This window comes from Takifugu flavidus, chromosome 6 (assembly GCF_003711565.1).
Source record: "Takifugu flavidus isolate HTHZ2018 chromosome 6, ASM371156v2, whole genome shotgun sequence".
NCBI lineage: Eukaryota > Metazoa > Chordata > Actinopteri > Tetraodontiformes > Tetraodontidae > Takifugu > Takifugu flavidus.
In genome coordinates, this window is record NC_079525.1 from 10,777,273 (window position 1) to 10,792,315 (window position 15,043).

General features: G+C 39.3%; 1 protein-coding gene across 2 annotated transcripts in view; it reads right to left on the reverse strand.

Moving 5' to 3' along the window:
* sorcs3a (sortilin related VPS10 domain containing receptor 3a) overlaps positions 1 to 15,043 on the reverse strand; it is a 104,573-nt gene that overhangs the window by 23,658 nt on the left and 65,872 nt on the right. For both annotated transcript variants that reach the window (XM_057036351.1, XM_057036352.1), the window contains exons 5-11: positions 8,423 to 8,496; positions 7,150 to 7,214; positions 6,696 to 6,814; positions 4,143 to 4,232; positions 3,132 to 3,311; positions 960 to 1,106; positions 235 to 337 (exon numbers count right to left, since the gene is read on the reverse strand). In XM_057036351.1, coding sequence (XP_056892331.1) covers positions 235 to 337; positions 960 to 1,106; positions 3,132 to 3,311; positions 4,143 to 4,232; positions 6,696 to 6,814; positions 7,150 to 7,214; positions 8,423 to 8,496 — 778 coding nt within the window. The remainder of the gene's footprint in view (positions 1 to 234; positions 338 to 959; positions 1,107 to 3,131; positions 3,312 to 4,142; positions 4,233 to 6,695; positions 6,815 to 7,149; positions 7,215 to 8,422; positions 8,497 to 15,043) is intronic.

A 15,043-nucleotide genomic window follows, 5' to 3' on the forward strand; every position in this document is an offset into this window, starting at 1 on the left:
ATGGGGACTGAGGTGTTACTGGGAGCCCAGGCTCCCGCCCCAGGTCTAAGGACATGCATTTAGAGGAAATGGTCATTTGACCTTAGATGTGAATGGAAGTGTGACTGGTTGTGTTAGCCCAGCAAAGAGGGGGTGACTTCTTGAAAGTGGCCCCCATCTGGCTCATATACTGTACTGATGGGGTTTTTAAAGTCAGAAATGCTGAAATAATAGTCAAAAATGTACAAGTCATACCTGTGGCAACGATTATCCCTGGTGCAGAGCTCTTAGTTGAGATTGTTCCTGACAGGTACGGATTCTCTGACATTTGCAGTTGGAGATGGAGCGAACAAAACGGCTGCAGAGAGGAACAAACAGTCATATCAAATGTAGAAAATTAGAACTGTCAAGTTAAATATAACAGTTAAAATTATGGAAAATATCATTGCAGAATAAGTCATTTCAGATTTATTGATATTGCAATGAAGGTTAAGTAAATTTGTTTAACTGTCATCTAATACCATGTAAAATATTTGAAGAAATCAACTTACTTGGAAATTAAGAAAGGAAGAAAAGCCAGACACATTTATTTCATTTACCAAATCCAGCTTTGCATCCTAGGTTTTTGTTAATTGCTTTTAATCAATCATTAATAGAGAGAGTGAAATAATTTGCATTTAAATATGAAGCCAAGTCCCCAGGAGATACACACAAACAGAAGATAATTACATTTGTTCACAGAGCAGAAAAAAAAGATGCCTGCTCTCATCTTAAGAGCAGACGGAGCACAAGGACATCGTGGGGAGTGAGGGTGAACATCATCATCAAAAGTTACAGTATCTGTCGTCGCGATTGAAATGTCACATTATTGCACAATAACAGGGAGCATGTAAATACAACACAGTCCCTTTAATAGCCTGTTACATTTGATAGCACTAGCATACACAATCTGACGGAGCGAGAGCGGTACAAAGTCTTACCAGCATGCAGTGAATGTCATTCCCCTCAAGGTCACTTGCAGGAGCCTGCAGGAGCCTCCAATCTCGGCCTTTGTTGTAGGTGATATATGTCTTCACCTGGTTGTCCTGCCTCTTGTTAGCGATCAGCATGCCTTGAATCCCTGTCACCTGATGACCAGAAACACCAGTTAGATCTCAATGTAGCTTTTCTGTGCTTGCATTGAAAAACCAAAACAGGTGTTGATTTAATTTGTATTTAATTTTTTGGATATATTTGGAAAATAAGCTAACTTGTGCGGCACGCTTATCCTGTGTTGGTGTGGCTGAGTTGTGTGCTCTCTGTAATAACGTTCTAACTAGTGTCACTTTTCATCCAATCATCGAACATGTCTGGGAGAGATTTTAGGACAGCACTTGCAGGATGTATGAAATAGAAAAAAAGAACTGTTGGATGTGCTGTCTGCCTGCGTGTCACTGGCATTCACAGGCAGGACAGCTGACAATTTGTAGGTAGTTGTGTTTAGAAAGTCTGCAGCAAACCTGAGGCCTTCCATGTCGTTGGAACAAACTTTTCGATTGTTGTTGGGATTTTCATTCTCCTGACAAATGCTAAAATATGACCTAGACATTGATCCATTCTATGTAATTTATCCATAACGGTAATTATTTTAATTCATTTTAGTTCCTAATTTTACAGTTATTTTTGAAAGCTGTGTAGGAGGGTTATTTATTGTGTTTTTTTAAGACAGCTGGAGAAAGCCAAATCAAATGGCAAAAATAGAAAGAAATTATAGGATGTCAAAAGTTCCACAGTGCATTTGAAATTAAATATATATATTTTACAATATTTCTGTAGACTATTGTGACAAGTCGAAAGGAAAGATTACAGAAATTCATTTACATTAAAAAATAAATCACTTAGTGTCGATTAACAGATAATTTTGAAAAAGCACAACTTTCTCAGTTCCAGAATAGCCTAACTTAGTGAAGAGTGGCAGATAAAAAGAGTAAAAGGGTCCCTGGGAACATGACTTCTACACTGAAGAACTGAACAACTTTCAGATTCTGTGCTGTCACTGGGCTGACTGGAGCCGTGTCTTTGCCCTGGAACATTTGCTCTGTGAGGTGCAGTTTGTCAAAATCGAACAATAAATGAGATGAGTTCCACAGCATAGATCTTCTCTGTGAAAAAGCTCTGATCTTTCAGACAGCAGTGCAGCAAAACTCTCTTGCTTGGGCTCTGAAAAGAATCTCAATTGTGACCAAGTGGAAAATGTAATTAAATCACCTTATCATTGAATGTCGCACGGTTAATATGAACCCGCACACCTGTGTCCATAATTATCGTCACTGCCGTTAGCTAATTTACCACTTGTTTCCATTTTTTCGGTCACACCTGGCAGTGCGGGAGCGATAAACTGGCATTAGCAGGGAGTGGGGAGGACAGATTTATCTTTGCCACTATAAATGAGAATTGATACGCAAACGGTCGTAGCCAATATGTAACAAGGTCAGTAACACTTTAGATTAGGGAACACGTATTCACCATTCACTACATGCAGAATAAGTTCACAAATGGAATGACTAATGAAGCATCAATATGTTGCCATTGCACAAGTAGTTAATAGTGTTTAAGTGTACCCTGATCTAAAGTGTTACTAGCAAAGAGCAAAGAGAACATAATTCATGCACAGCAGCTGCCTTTTGTCCCTGTACATAAACTGTAATAATACCATTAGATAAGGGTGTAATAGAGAATGTGGTTATGTAGAATAAGGTCACAATGCAATATGTGGGTAATACAGATGGTGTTAAGCAGGTAATTAAAGGGGGATATGTGTGGCATAAATTAAAGGCAGTAAATAATAGAATCTTGTTTCTTCATATGTATTTTATGTGTGTCTGATATCAGATAGAGAATTTTTGTTTGTTCACAGCTGAGAATGAAAAAGATAACGTTTATATGCGTAATACAGTTTGTATGTCCTTCATTTTTTTTCTGTTATGTGGATGAAGAGCTTTTATATTCAAGTGAATGGCTGGAACAAATTGTGTTTTTAATAAATTCAACCATAAACTTTTTATTAATTCCACTGGATTTCCCAGAAGATCAATGCTCATGCTATTTTTGAGAAGAAAAATGCAAAAAACTTCCTACGGTAATCAGAACTGCTCTTCTGACTGGGTGCCTACCTCATACAGGTCCAACATCTGGTTCCCTCCAATGCCCCTGGTGGTTTTAACATTTTCCATGGCCAAGGTGAAGTAGACCCCTCTCGTATCGGACAGATAGAGGTTGTAGGTGTCGTTTTGGTTCCACTCCTGCACCGCTGCAAATACTTGCTTCTCATTAGTGCTGACAATGTGTAAATCCTATCAGAGAGCAGGGAGAGATTAAGGAGTTATGACCGGAGGCAGAGAGGTGATGGATTAGAATACGCTGACCCTGTGGGACCGGTCATAAGATCAATGTGGGGCTGTGAATATAAATGGCTGATGACATACGCTACACTTGGGGGCTTGGTCTGACTGCAGAGCCTCTGCCATGGCTAGGCCTTTAAAAGACGGTGTGACTCTTTCCAGATGAACCAATGACAGCGACAGTAAACACCAATGATTTTATAGAATTGTCTCCTTTATTTTTGGTTTTGTCTAAATATGTAAGGCGGTCTGATGTAAGGCGACTATGGTTCTGACTTGGGTGATGAGACTTCATTTCAATGTCAGCAATTCCTTTTGAATTGGTTCTATTTAAAATAAAACACAGGGAAGTGGACAGATGTCAGTTACATAGGTAATAAAGGAGCTGTCAGACATAATCATATTCAAACTTGGTCTTTTATTTTGCCCATATTTACATCATTCTATAATTAATTTGACAATTTAGTTCTGTGAAATAGATATCTGCTTTAATGTAGTTGAATTTTAAGGTATTTTCCCTCTAGAACAGTTTGTGTGACTAATACTGTCTATATACTAATTAAATTGTTCAACTTCAATAGTCAAGTCAGTAAGATGACTGCAATTGTTGAACTAGCTATAATGTAACAAAATAAATATGCCGTTTCCATTGCTTTGATTGAAATTTTTAGGATGTGTGGCAACTATTTGTCTTCTTTCTGTCCATTATTACACCAAAGAATCCTGTTCAAATTCTGTTCGATTTGTTTAACTCAGGTTGTTAAATAAAGGGTTTTTCCTTACCTTTGGCAGGGAATATTTGGGAAGTTTAGTCTGTGTGAATGATTCCCTCTTATAAGACACATAATAGGTGGCTCGTCCAGATGTTGGAACCTGCAGCAAAGGAAGCACAAAGACAAGTTGGTGTTGATTTTCTTAGTTCACGAAAGCTTTTCCTCAACTTTTTATTTTATTTCTCACAATAAGAGATGTTTATCTCCATTCATTTAAATGCTAGTTGGCTAAAAGCACGCACAAATCGGTCTCTCACTTCCTTTCCTGTGTCTAATGGAAGCACTTCTTAACAAAAAGGGTATTTTTTTCAACACTATCTCTTTCATTTAGTAGCCGATGGCCTTTGGGTCGACACACTTGGTGGTTTTAGTGAGGACTTTGGTAAATATCTCGTGGGACAATTGATAGCCTCGTTAATCTTTGTCAAGGAAAATCTATAAGTAACCAAATCCCATCTGCCACGAACAAGATGCCAACACTTTGCAAACACTCCAAGTTGTTCGGTGATGGCTTGTGCTTCACAATAACTGGCAGCTGTTAGAGTCGCCATTAGGCCAAAGAATCCAGTGGGAACAGCAGAAGACCAGAGATCCATTACTTCTCATCAGCGATGGACCAGAATTCACAAGGTGCCTTGCTGAAGGGATATCAACATCATTGTCGAAGGACAGGATTGGGTGTTTTGCTGACATTATAAGTGACTTGTTTGGAAGAGACAGGAGGAGTTACAAGTGGAGATATTATGGTCTATACGTGAGCGTTGATCAACAGCCCCCCCTACGATAGAGTGCAGGAGAGGAAGATCGATGGATGGGTAACCAGAGGCACTTTGTAAGTGGACTTAGTGTGTTTGATTCCTCCCCCATCCTCTCTTCCCTTTCACTCAATGCTGAGGTGTTCAAATGTGAAGGTGCCTGAACTGAAGGTTTAAGGTGTGTGTTTACTTGAACATCTCTGCGGAGGTCAAACAGAAAGGAGGTGTTTTTGCCCTATCTTTTGAGTGTATTGCTTAGGCAAGGGCAGGTTGCACAGGAAAGGCTTTCGTGAACAGATAAATAAGAATAAAAATCTGACATCCCAATTTGCTGTTACGCGCAGAAGGATCCAGGACGACGATTTTCGCTAGACTTCTCGATTAATAATGATACAACTCGGAGCTTTGATTTACTAAAACGCTATCAAAGTAACTGCCCATATATACAGTAAAGATCGCTCAGGCCACCTCATCAAAATCAGCTGCAGCAGATCGGGGACGACTGCAGCCGTTGAAAGTCGCAACATGGACCAGTTTACTTTTCTTGATTACTTTTAAATGTATGTCTCATTTACATATGCCAAAGTAAATAATATTCATGCCGTAGAGCAAATTATAATGTGACTAATTTCATAAATCTGCATCACTTGGTATTCAGGACATTACCATTCCATGGTGACATTTCACATGATTAATCTCACAACTATATTTTAGGAAAATAACATAACCTAGATTATTTATTTATTAATTAAAACAGAGGTCAAAAATCATACAGGGATCAGGGCTGAGCTCAAGCTTCAGCATGGAGAAGAGATTGTTGGTTTGCTGGAAGCTTTTACAAAACACATTCTAGAACAGACGGATGGATTCTAACAGATAAATGGGAATTTAATTAGTTTTCAGCCACTAATTAAAAGTCTCCTCTGACCATTTTTAGCTTCTTTAAATGTGGAGTTTTGGCTTTGTGATCAGGCCCAGTCTGCGTCGCCACTGTTCTCAATATCACCCTGCAAAATTGGGGATTGAGATTTCTTTTTGGGTTCTTTCTGTGTTTGTTTCAGTGTGATCTTGTGTTTGTTCCAGTATTGTTTGGGGTTTATATTTATAGAGTTATTTGTTTCCTCTGTGTGGGCTCGTCCTCCTGTGAGCCTCATTTCTTGCTGTTCACTTTCTTATTATCCTGATTGTCAGCACCTGTCTCTTCTCAGCTTCGCTCTCAATCCCCCCCCCCCCACATTGTCGATCTCCTTCTCAGATGTGAATTCCTTGTTTTTGGTAACTTCATGAAAGTTGTGTCTAAATTTCAGGGTTTCAAATCGAGCAGCTGCAGCTGGCACCCCTCTCTTGCACCACTCCTCTCGGCCCAGAGCAGTGCGGTCTTGCACGGCAGTAGCACATGCAGACTGAACAGTTTATTCGTCGTAGATCTGCGTGTGGCGTGCTGAGTCCAAGACGGCCTTAAGTCTGCCTCCAGTGGTGACTCTAAAGATCATTTAGAGCACAATTTGATGACATGTCCAGCAACTGATGGACTTTTTAATTTGCCCCAGAGACGTGGATGCTGTTGTGCTACTGCAGAGCCACTGAGGGTTTTTTCAGAGGGAGGAAGATTATTGTGCCTTCCAGCCTGCCCCAGGCCTGGCTAGCTTTTGCCCTGTTAACGTCATCAGCTATCTTTGGGAGGGCTGCAGCCACTGGGCACCTTGTCCTCCACCAACATGCCAACTCGTCCTGTCTCTATGTCAGCTAGCAGTCACCTTGACATGGCAGGGCTCAAGGCAATAACATTATCTTCTTTGGGTTCTTACCTGTATGAATATGTAGTCATCTTGAACCACTAAAGAGCTGATTTCGATGTATTCAGGGAAAGGGTAATTCCTGTTCGCTTCTGTGCACATCTGGGCTCTGCACGTGACATACTGCACATCTATCATGTCGGAGGGAAAACAAGCCATATGACCTTTAGAAGCACTCATTACCCATTTAATTGTTTTAGAGAAATTGTTGCCTTTTCTTTTTGCCAGTCTTAATGTATTTTCTATATGTTATATTTGTAAAAGCAACAATCCCACATTGTGTGTGTTGGTGGGAGGGGTGCTTCTTTAGGCATTATGTGTTGCTTATGAAAATTGCACTTCATATATAGCTTGAAAATAGCCTTAAGAAGCTAAACCACTGCTATACACTTTGATTGATTATAAAAGTGCAACACGAGAGACTAATTATTGCTCTTCAAGGGGAATTTGGGTTGGGTGCACCTACTTCCATCTGGTGTGTGAGCCTCCAAGTGGACCAGATCTGGCTCCTTGTCTAGGCCCAAGACAGACCTGGGAGGATGACAAATGTTGCAGTCATATGCATGATCATGAAGCGAAACACATGGATATAATAATAAAAAACAAAATGGTACAAGTCACTGGAAGATGAAAAGTTAGTAATTTCTATAAATATGCCGCAATATTCCAAATGTTGTGATGGGTCAGTTGTGGGTCAGCAGTAAGCTTCGGATAAATCTTGCTTTCCTGATCATTTCACCATTGTGTGTATGTTCACATCTCTGGGAGGTTTGTGAGGACATTGTGTGAATGCAGCCAAATGGAGGCTTGCCTGGCCATCACATGAGCCCCATTCAGTATTTAGACATCCTTGAAAAAGCTTTGGAAGTGCAGGGAAAAGATGACAAATGATTGTGCACCATATTCTGGACTATAATTCAATAGTTCAGAAATAACTCCACATACAGTTATATGCAAGTAACCGTCGATGTGGCTGAACTGCAAACCTGAGTCCCCTCAGAGAACATTAATGACTGAGAATTGATTCGGGCTGTGTTGTGATGAGCGTAGACCATACACACACACACACCCAAACACACACACACGCGCACATAGAAGGTAGACTGCAGGGAGGGTCACCATCAAATGCAAAGTGATAAAAGGTGACAAGAACGTCCCAGATCCACAATTAATCAGAGTTTCTAATATGGTACACACAAAAAACAACACAAACATTTACGTATTTATTTAAAAGGAATTTTCTCCATCTAAATCCAATGTTTGATCAAAATAACTCTTGTATGTGTTGCAGCTAGTCTTGCTTTTTAAATGTGATTGGAAGAAGGGCTTTTTTATTGGGAATTACTAATGACTTATTGATCACAGCAAGCTTACCACTTAGTCTTTAATGAGGTCACCAGTTTTATAATAAATTGAAAATAGTTTGAGTTGAATGTTGAGTTGATCTGTCTTTAGGTAAACCAATAAAATCCAGATTGGGTGTGGGATGAATGAGACACTGTGTGACAAACTAAAAATACATTAGGACGGAGGGGATAAATCTCTGACTGACTACACGCAGGCAGGAGAAAGTAAACTGAACTCCAGCAGCATCACCACATGGTGACACACTCTAAAAGGCTGTAATGACTCGCTCAGTTGGGTGAAACATAAACCGTTTCAGCGCTCCTGAGTAAACTGAATGTGGACGTCAAAGGAATGAGACAGCCTCATAAATGAAAAGTAGCAAAGGGACTCACCAGTAGAACCTATTTGGTGTGACGTGCTCATGGATTAGCTGCCATTTTCTTCCAAAATCAACAGAGCTGTACAACTGTAAAGATATCAGAGAAAAGAGAAGCAAAGTGGATGTGTGTCCTCAGGTAGAGCTACTAATTGCATTGGTTTAAAAAGTAGTCCTGGCTGGATAATTCCAGCTGGTATTTTAGCTAACACATCTATTTAATTTACAGCACAAAAACAACCCATTTAAAAGTAACAAAGAAAGAAAAACAGAAATAGCGATGATATCAGTGTGGCCACTTTATGCCTAATCTGCAAAATGATGGTTTTGCTTTAGAACTTTCAACTATTCCAGGTTTTCTCACAAAGCCAATGATGTATAGCTGTGTTGACACGTTGGTGTGTGTAGCCAGTGGCCCAATTTCCATTTGCTAATTGCATTTTCTGGTTCTCAGGTAAACAATTAATAATCCAGGTGCATTTCCTAACGTTATTGATTGATGTTGCATGGGGGTAAAAACTCCATTATACCTTGCTGGATGGGCAAATTGTTGGTTTTTTTGCAGCACAGCAATTCGTTGAAGCCGGTTAAGGTCTGTGCTAATGTCCCTGCTCTTTTATCACAGCAAGCCTGATAGTGTTTTGATAAATGGATACGCATTTATCACCTGCTACACATTTGTCAACAGGGGAATATGTACGTCCACGGGTGTATTTAAATCTCATGTTAGCAGCATTCATAAGCAGCAGAGAGTTAGACACAGGCTATCCAGCAGAATTCCCAATTATATTCAGTCTTTCTCAACCAAATTGATACTAGGTATTTTTTGTACCATCAGGCTCTGATAATGTCATTTCTGACTCACAATGCCGACTGTATGTCACACAACTAGAAGTGCTGGTAGGGTGTGCCAACATCTGATGGCATGAATATAGAGCTTGCATCAGGTGCTTTGTTTAAAAAAAAATGTTGGTTTTAATCATATAATCATCCGTGTTTGTGTCTGGAATAGAAATAAATGAATTAAATCCCTCAACATTCCTTATCAAAAAGCAGACACAGTGGGTCTGTGGAATCCTGGCTGAACACTTGCCAGGAAGACAGCAGGATCACTCCTCAGAGAGGAAAACAGATGTGTTGTGCTCTCTTCTGTGCCATCTAATCTATATAATGCTATGCTTTGGGTTTCTCTCTTGCATGAGTTTGTTTTTCCCATTGGGGCTCCAGTAAATGCTAATCGTCAATCAGGCTCACAAGCCCCCAGAGCGCCCCTCTGACCATCGATAGTGCAGAGGTGGAGATAGTCAGCAGCAGGAAATTTCAGGTGGATTTCTCATGGACACCACAGCACTGGCAAAGGAAGCTAGCCAGCAAACCCCACCCGCATCGCCACCTGGAGCATCACCATGTGGCTCGGCGCCTGCGCGGAGTGTTGCCAGAAGCCCCTCTAGTGTATTGTGAGAATGAATGTTGAAATGTTTTCAGGGGATTTTTTCATGGATTCGGGAGGATTATTTTCAGGTGTTGAGCAGAGAGTGTGTGTGTCTATTTATCTAAAAGGGAGGCCAACGTATATTGATTATGGTGATCCACTAACAGACTTTTTAAGATGCTGAGTTTGGGTGAGTCTTCTGAACCATTTGATTTGATGGGATGCAACCCTATTCCTAAAGAATGAGACTGAAGATCATGCTCTGGACCATTGGTGCTGTCTACTTCTAAATAAAATGTAATTATTTTCCTCACTTGGGTGTTTAGCTTTGTCCAAGGCAGCAGGCAGTGTTCCTCATAACTCTGGACAGTGACATATGAGGCCAGTGGCCAGATTGAGCCTCTCCTCCCTCCATATATCAGTTCAATAACATCTTAAATTCCAGCTGTCACAGACTAAGCTTCATAGTTTCCCACTCAGGATGATAAATCAAAGGTCTTCTCTGCCGGCTGTCACTGCCACCTTAAGGAGTCAGCAGCAGAAGCTGAGAATAAATATCATCACTGTTAAATTCTCGAGATGGTAAATAATTATTATAGCCAGAAAAACAGTAAATATACTTTGTTGGTTTGTATTTTGTTTTGGATGACACTGAATCTCTGTTTTATTTACAGAAGATTAGGAGCATCATCAAGTAGCTCAGTTATTCACAAGGGATGCTTTTATTGCAGCTCATTGTATTCTGTTTTTATTGTCTGGTACCACTTTTGTCCTGAGATGGAAGATGAGTTGGAAGCGTAAAATGAAAGCGCGCTTGAAAAGAGTCCAGGTGAAATCAGGAAGAATCCTTGGTGTTGATGAAGAGGGCGACTGGTATGATGGTATGAGCTCCGGGACTGCTGTAACAAAACCAGCTGAACCTGTTGTTCGTTTCCAAATGAGCTAATTGTAGTTTTAATTCCCCAAATCTCGTGGACACCAAACTCATTTTGCCAAGGGAAGGTTACGCTGTGAACAAAAAGAACTGTGTATCTATCTGAGAAACCATAGCAGAATATTTCCCAAGCAGGCTGACAGACGCTTGCCTATTATGACTGAGAGGAGACTAAAAATAAAGAAACAGATAAAGTAGAGATAAGAGATAAAAACTATGACACATGCTGTTCATAACAGCTTCCCGGTTACTAAAAACTGCTTTTTTTCTCCTCAACATGATGTCTTTAATCACTTTAATCCCTTCTATGCAGATAATGCTCAAATGTCCCTTTTTAAATGTTGATGGCTCCCAGATTCCTCTACCAAATTACCTATAGGATTTGACTTCTTGAATTTAAATTAATTTGTTTTTTTATTTTACCAAACCGGGCCTTTAATGTTGGTATTTTGACCTGGGTCACCCCAAAATGTAAGTTAAAGTCACAGTTACAAACCTGGGTTTTAAACTGAATCAGCAGATGTTAAAATGTCCTCACCAAAAACAAAATTCACTTCAAAACTTTTTTACTCTTTGAATTCAGGGTGAGTTGTGTGGCTTCACTCTTTTATTGTGCTTACGTCTCTATTAGGTGGTGTTTTATGACCTTGTTTGTTTTGTATCATTTTCCTTCTGCAGCCCTTTGGAAAGCTTGTGAGGTTTTTGAGAAAATACAGGCTATATAAATGGAGGTAAATAAAGTTAGTTTCAAAATACTGAATAAATTGCATGATGCTTATCATTTAACTTATCTGTCTGCACAACAATGAACAAATGATCCTTTTTTATTTTTTTTAATTGAGGCACAACCTTCATCCACATTTAACATTGGAATGTAATGAATGAATGTATTATAGGGCAAGAGTGCATCTTGACCTTACGGTCATTTAGTGCGCATTTTCCAACTCTATAGGAAATGAACATGAATGGTAGTTGGATTTCAGCAGGTGATATTTGTGAAAATAACAAGAGTGATAAGAAGACTTTAAAATGGATGCATTAAAATAGACGACTGATCAGATTGACGATCTCATGGCTGGATCACGAATGGTTTCCACATTGAGGCAGACGCCAGCAAGGTGCAGGTGATCTACTTGTTTGAGCTGCTATTGTGATGATGAACAAGTGTGACCTTTTGGGTAGAGGCTGTGCTTAAAATCAATTCCAAACCATAGTGCTATTTTTAGAAGATATTTTCTTTCAGCAATGTAACAGGAAAAGCTTGACAACATTCAAGAAAGCCATGATTTTTATGCAGGGTTGTGGCGCAATGAGCCCTGGTGCACAATTCCTCCCCTTTCCAGCCTCCAAAGGCTGATCTAATGAAAATCTGTGTAAACGCCATTCCTGTCAAGACACGCGAGGAGAGGATTAGGTTGGAGGAGTGGCTGACCAGAGTCTGCCAGTTCGCTGGTGAGAAAAAAATGCATTATTCTGGAGTCAAGATCAGCAACTGAGACCAAGATGATCCCTCAAATAGAAATCAAGCAGGGAACGCTTTGGAATAAACACTATTCTGGAAACACAACCTTAACTTAAAGATACACTGATGTTAAAATCTGTTTGGGAAGGTTCGAAATATTTAGATGGATGGATTCTCACCAGTTGTTAATGAGCTGCAGTAATTGAAATGCCTCTAACGACATATATTTGAGTCTGATATAAGTCTGCTTAATGTTGCTGCTGAGCTTTGTGTGGCCTGATATGTTAAGTATATGTACTTATTGTGTATGTATTTATACATATATATATACTGTATATATATATATATATATATATATATATATATATATACACACACACACACACACACACACACACACACAATGTTCTTATTGTCAATTTATTGCAAATAATAGACAAGGTTGTTTAAACTGGTGGTGTTCAGAGTAGATTTTAGATTTTACTTTCTTCTAGATTCTTTACCCTGTTCTGTTTTTGATCAAATGGTGTTGGTGCTGGACATTTTGCTTACTATTTTCTGTGTTTTTATCTTTTTCTGTCTGGAAACTCTGTTACAGGAGAGCACCGTTGGAACTGCTGAATTCAAAAGTGGCAGCTGCAGTGTAGTCCGAACATTAAAGACGAAGGCAGAAAAAAAGGCTGAAGCTTTATACAGCTGACAAGACTGTCAACTGTATAAAGCTCAACGTTTAATAAGGACCTGTGGGACATAATCAAGGAGGCGCCGTACTGATAGCAGGCAATAAAAAGAAACATTACACAGTTTGACATATGTCAAGATGACTTGGATGATAATTAGACTGGTAACTAACAGCCCTTAGTAGCAAATATGAGGCTGCTGCTATTGACGTATGGTCTGATGGGAAATGTTTGCAGATTCAATATAGATTTAATCATGCACCAGAATCATTGACGGATCGACCCATCACCATCACCATTTGAGATTAAGGCTTTAATGCCAAGACAAAGTCCCTTTTTGTATTTGCCATTTATTGCACATAATTGAAGGGTTTACTCAAGAGCTAAAGTGAGACTTTAAGGCGTGGTGGTACGAGTGAGTATAAAGATGTGATACATAATCTAGAATCTTGCCTGAAGGTGACCCTCAGGCAGTGGCCAGCATTGCCATGAGTAATTCCATCTGGAAAAAGAGGTCTTAGAAGTCTCACAGAGATTTTGGCACTGTAGCAATATTAAGAAATGGACAGCGAAGGCAGATTGTAAATGTATTGTTTGACCTGGAGCACATTTAAAGGCTGGCAAATGTTATAAAAGAAGTAATCAGGATAAAATGATTACTTTTCCTTCAATATACAGAAGTATTGCTGCTCATTGACATGTTGTATAGGCTTTTCTTAAACCACCCACCCACTAGCTTCACTTCCTGCAGTATTTCTCATGATTCATTATTTCTCATAAACCTATTTTAAGGATTAGAATGCCATTGCAAACCTGAGGAGAACAAAACCATAGAATTGGAATTTAAAACTGCAGCATTACCAGAAAAATATGAGAGCACAATTTCTTTGCCACCAAGCCCACATCTAAAACCCCTACTCCCATTTTCCCTGCACGATCCCTCTCATGATTGTAACTGACCTGGCGGCTTGCAAATCTCAACAGAAGAAAAAGTAAGTGTCCTATCATTATGCAGCCTCCACCTATCTGTTCAAAGAGCATTCACATAAGGTCCCCAGGATGACAACAGCAGCAGCACTTATTTAAGTCCAGTCTCATCTCGGCAAACTCTTCAACACTTTTCCCACCTCGTGTAACTAATGACACACTTGTTGTGTAATGTGGATGAGCTCAATTACTTTTCCGCCTGACTCGTTGGTGATGACTGAGTTAAGTTGACAGAGTCATTTTCAGTTGAGGTGACATTGCTGGCTCTGGTTCCCCAAAGAAATCATGAAGACTTTCAAGGCTTCTTCTGGACAGTGTGTAGCTTTCTGGGTTTTATATGCCTATTCATATTCAGAAACTCATTTACAGGGCTTTATTTTCACAGTTAAAGGTGACTTTTAAACACTTCAGCCATTAAGTTAAGGTACACTTGATATTTTATTTTTATTATTTTTTAATAATAGAATTATTTAAAGAATTATACTGCTGCAGGGTGATGCCTTAGATGTAACTTGAAAAAAGGCTTGGAGTTCAATGCCAACCCTGGACTATTTATGTGTAATCAGGGTTTTCTACTGAGATTAGTCATGTTTTGAAATGCTGAACATGTTCATCCTTGATTAGGAGAAATGGCGCACATTTTTATTGAAATCGCATTTCTGTATACTGTGAATGGAACAAATGCATTATTAATCAACACATTTTTAATCAGCCTACTTAATATAATTGCAATAGACTCCATTTTCCATTGAAATCTAAAAAAAAATGTAATTTCCCTTCCCATATATAGCCATGATCAAAATGTTCCTGTTACATTGTCATGGCAACTCATTTGGAGTATAAAAAGAACAAAAGAAAACCTCTATAATGATCTAAGAAATGTGATTCACCTAATTTTCATTAAAATCCTCTTAATGCTTTTGTAATTATCAAATCAATAAGAAGTGATTTGTGTGAATATACTCAAGTAACTTGCCATTTACTTGATGACTATTTTGATGAAAAAGGGATGTGAATCTAGAATTTTGTGGCTGGAACTGCACCACCGCCTCAAACAAACATCTCAAACAAAAAAGACTATCCGCATCATCAGCCATCTTGGGAAGCCAAAAGCCCACCACAATTTAAAAGTCCTCTCAGAC